This window comes from Otolemur garnettii, unplaced genomic scaffold, assembly GCF_000181295.1.
Source record: "Otolemur garnettii isolate 467f Iridium unplaced genomic scaffold, OtoGar3 scaffold00127, whole genome shotgun sequence".
Classification (NCBI taxonomy): domain Eukaryota; kingdom Metazoa; phylum Chordata; class Mammalia; order Primates; family Galagidae; genus Otolemur; species Otolemur garnettii.
Window position 1 is genome coordinate 3,894,152 of NW_003852522.1, and position 4,738 is coordinate 3,898,889.

A 4,738-nucleotide genomic window follows, 5' to 3' on the forward strand; every position below is an offset into this window, starting at 1 on the left:
CCACAACACCCGGCTATTTTTTTTGGTTGCAGCCGTCATTGTTGTTTTGGCAGGTCCGGGCTGGGGATTCGAACCGGCCACCTTAGGTGTAGGTGGCTGGCGCCTTAGCTGGTTGAGCTATAGGTGCCGAGCCCAGCCCTATAGTCTTAAGAAACTGGGTTGGCCCGGTATGGTGGCTCATGCCTATAATCCTAGCACTCTGGGAGGCCAAGGCAAGTGGATCACCTGAGCTCAGAAGTTTGAGACCAAACTGAGTGAAATGAGACCCAGTCTCTGAGGCAGTGAGCTATGATGATGACATGGCACTCTACCCAGAGTGACAGAATGAGACTATCTTCAAAAAGAAAACAAAGGCTGGGTTAACAGAGCCTTTCATGGTCTTCCTGCTGCTAAACCTTATTTTAGACCAGCCTTTCTGGTGTTGGAGTGTTAAGAGTAAGTTAACATTTCTGTAATCTCCTGCCCAATCACATATTTCTGCCAGATCAACTATTTTTTTTTTTTTTTTGAGACAGAGTCTCACTGTCACCCTCGGTAGAGTGTTGTGGTGTTATGCTCACAACAACCTCAAATTCTTGGGCTCAAGTGATTCTCTTGCTTCAGCCTCCCAAGTAGCTGGGACTATAGGCACCCACCACAATGCATGGCTGGTTTTCTTGTTTGTTTTTGAGACAGAATTTTACTTATTAACCCTTGGTAGAGTGCTTTGGCGTCACAGCTCGCAGCAACTTCTAACTCCTTGGACTTAGGCGATTCTCTTGCCTCAGCCTCCCGAGTAGCTAGACTACAGGTGCCTGCTACAATGCCTGGCTATCTTTTTGTTGCAGTTTGGCCGGGGCTGGGTTGAACTCACCACCCTCGGTATATGGGGCTGGGCCTATGCCTTACCCACTGAGCCACAAGTGCCACCTTTTTTTTTTTTTTTTTTTTTTGAGATAGCCTCAAAAGCAGTCACCCTGGGTAGATTGCTGTGGCATCACAGCTCACAGCAACCTCCAACTCTTGAGCTTAAGCGATTCTCTTGCTTCAGCCTCCCAAGTAGCTGGGACTACAGGCGCCCACCACAACGCCTGGCTATTTTTTGGTTGTAGTTGTCATTGTTTGGCAGGCCCGGGTTGGATTTGAACCTGCCAGCTCTGGTATATGTGGCTTGAGTTGCAGGCGCCAAGCCATGCATGACATTTTTGTGTTGTAGCTATTTGGCAGGCCCTGGCCGTGTTCAATCTCTCCAGCCCTGGTGTATGTGGCCAGCGCCCTAGCCACTGAGCTACAGGCACTGAGCCCAGATCACCTTTCTTAAAGCATGTCTTAGATACCATATGTTCCCCCTCCCCATGACTCTTTCAATAGTTTGACTACAGAGCAAAGCAGTTTTTTAGCCTGGTATTCTTGACCTCCCTGGATGCGTCTTTCTTAGCCTACGTGGTGGCCAGTGTTGGTATGTTCCTCGGCTGTTCCTATTTGTGCCCTTTCCTCTGCCCAGTTCACACTGAGTGCTCCTCTCCTATGATCCTTCTTTCGTGATGCTGTTTATATCCTTTCTCTTGGGAAGCTTTAACTCTATTTGCCTTATTCCTTCATAGTTGTCTGTGTTTTCTCCCTTCTCATCTGAGTGAAACAACTAGGGATGAATCCTAGGATCTCAGGCTGAGAGCTAAGATTGTATTTTGAGTCCTTTGCTAGGCTCTTGGCATCCATTTGTAATCTGTAGGAGGGCACATGCCTCTGGCTGTAGGTCCTGAGTTTGGCTGTCCTCATGGAAGGCTCTTCTCAGACCTGAATTACTGTGAGGGTGGTATGACTCGTGCTTGGGAGGGACTTCCTGTGCTTCTAAAAATTTTGATTCCAAAGCTTCTTGAGACCAAGTTGTATGGTACATAGAATCTACAGTATGTGTTACCACTGTGTCTGCCAGGTGCCAAGTGTCTCTTCTATAGAAGGTCTATTCCTGCTGGGCACAGTGGCTCATGCCTGTAATCCTAGCACTCTGGGAGGCCATAGTGGGTGAATCATTTAAGTTCAGGAATTTGAGACCAGCCTGAGCAAGAGCAAGACCCTATCTCTACTAAAAATAGAAAAACTAACTGGGTGTAGTAGTAGGCACCTGTAGTCTCAGCTACTTGGGAGTCTTGAGGCAGGAGGGTTGTTTGAGCCCAAGAGTTTGAGGTTGCGGCTCGGCGCCTATAGCTCAACCGGCTAAGGCGCCAGCCACGTACACCTAAGGTGGTGGGTTCGAATCCCCAGCCCGGACCCGCCAAACAACAATGATGGCTGCAATCAAAAAATGGCCAGGCGTTGTGGCGGGCGCCTTTAGTCCCAGCTACTTGGGAGGCTGAGGCAGGAGACTCGCTTGAGCCCAGGAGTTGGAGGTTGCTGTGAGCTGTGATGCCACGGCACTCTACCCAGGGGGACAGCTTGAGGCTCTGTCTCACAAAAAAAAAAGAGTTTGAGGTTGCTGTGAGCTATGATACCATGCCTCTCTACCCAGTGACAAAATGAGGCTGTCTCAAAAAAAGGCCATTCCTGACCAATCTAGTAAGTCAGGAGATCCCTGCCTGCTCTTTGCTGAACCAATGTCACTTGTATTTCTGACTGCTGCTTACACTTGCTCTCTGCAGACACCATCCTGGAAGAGCTTTTTCCACCCTTTTGGCTCAGTAAGAAATGAGCACCTAGTCTGTCTGAGGCAGGTCATGAGATGGCTAGAGGCCTAGTGCCTGCCCAAGGTGGCCTCCCTCCACTGTCAGGTACTTGGTCTAGCTGGTTAGACCTGTTCTTAGTCCACTGCAGTCTAGGAACAACAGCCTCTTCATTCCCCTCCCTTTCCTGGTGTCTTCTCTTGTTTTTATTCTTTTCCCTCTTCTTCCCAAAGAGGCAAGCCACTCTTTGATAATCAAATCAGGCCATGATTTTCTAGTCAAACTCACTATAGTTCTGTGCTTCTGATTAGATACAGACATTCGAGGATGAACCTCTCCAGCTAGGTACCTTTTCTAAGTTCATCTATTTCCCCTGTGTGTGGGTACCCTCTGTGCCCCTGATGCTTTGGGTCTGTTTTATCATCATTAGAAAGCTGGCTCGGTAGGGTGGCTCACACCTGTAATCCTAGCACTCTAGGAGGCTGAGGTGGGAAGATCACTTGAGGTCAGGGGTTCAAGACCAGCCTGGGCAATAGAGTGACCCCCATCTCTACAAAAATGAAAATAAAAAACTTACCTGGCCTGCAGTCCTAGCTACTCAGGAGACTTTTTGAGAGTTTCACTATGTCACCCTTTGTAGAGGCATTCTAGCTCACAGCAACCTCAAACTCTTGGGCTTAAGCCATTCTCTTGCCTCAGCTTCCCAAGTAGCTGGTTGTGCAGGGTGCCCGCCACAATGCCAGGCTATTTTTTGTTGCAGTTGTCATTTAGCTGGCCCGGGCTGGGTTCGAACCCGTCACCCTCGGTGTATGTGGCTGTCGTGGTAACCGCTGTGCTACAGGTGCTGAGCCAACTCAGGAGACTCTTGAACCCAAGAGTTTGAGGTTGCTGTGAGGTATGATATTACATCACTCTACTCAGGGTGATAGACTATGTTTTAAAAAAAAACAAAACTTAGTTGGATGTGGTGGCCTGTTCTTATAGTCTTAGGTACTCAGGTAGCTGAGGCAAGAGGATAGTTTGTGCCCAGGAATTCTACACTGCAGTAAGCTGTGACAATACCACTGCATTCTAGCCCCAGCAGCAGAGTAAGACCCAGTCTCAAACAAAAAAATAGTTTTAGAGCTCCTATTTCGTTTCTTGCCAACATCAGAAAAAACAACTCCAAAAAGAAGAACCTTGTTCAGATCAGATGATTTCCTAATATTACACATTACAGGAGGACGTTCTAGACATTGTGAGAGTGAGATAAAAGCAACCATGTTTTTTTTTCTAACATTCATATTTTGAACTTATTTCTAGTATTCTTTAAAATTGTGATTAATTTTTATAAAGTTAATAAGACTTTCTTTCTCCCATTTCTTCCCTTAGGCTCAAAGATTTGGAAAGAGACAGCTTAACAGAAAAGGTAATCTCTACTTTCTACTTCAATAACTTTTTAAAAAATTATTATTATTATTTTTTTTTTGTAGAGACAGAATCTCACTTTATTGTCCTTGGTAGAGTGCCGTGGCAGCGTCACACAGCTCACAGCAACCTCCAACTCCTGGGCTTAGTAAATTCTCCTTCCTCAGCCTCCCGAGTAGGTGGGACCACAGGTGCCCACCACAACGCCCGGCTATTTTTTGTTGCAGTTTGGCCGGGGCTGGGTTTGAACCTTCCACCCTTGGTATATGGGGCTGGTGCCCTACCCGCTGAGCCACAGGCACTGCCCAACTTTTTATTTCTTTTTTATTGTTTGCAGTTTTTGGCCAGGACCTGGTTTGTACCTGCCACCTCCGGTTTATGGGGCTGGTGTCCTATACCTTTGAGCCACAGGTGCCGCCCTATTTTATTTTATTTTCCAGACAGAGTATCAAGCTCTCACCCTGGGTAGCATGCCAAGGCATCATTGCTTACAGCAACCTCAAACTCTTGGGCTCAAGCAATCCTTTTGCCTCAGTTTTTCTATTTTTAGTAGAGACTGGGTCTCGCTTTTGCTCAGGCTGGTCTTGAACTCCTGAGCTCAAGCAATCCACCCGCCTTGGCCTCCCAGAGTGGTAGGATTATAGGTGTGAGCCACCGCACCCTACTTCAATAACTTTTTTTTTTTTTTTTTT

General features: G+C 47.1%; 1 protein-coding gene across 1 annotated transcript in view; it reads left to right on the forward strand.

The window, feature by feature from the left end:
* The window catches only part of LOC105887807 (DNA (cytosine-5)-methyltransferase 1-like), a 37,599-nt gene that overhangs the window by 16,161 nt on the left and 16,700 nt on the right, over positions 1-4,738 (forward strand). The window contains exon 2 of the mRNA XM_012810138.2: positions 4,011-4,047. Coding sequence (XP_012665592.2) covers positions 4,011-4,047 — 37 coding nt within the window. The remainder of the gene's footprint in view (positions 1-4,010; positions 4,048-4,738) is intronic.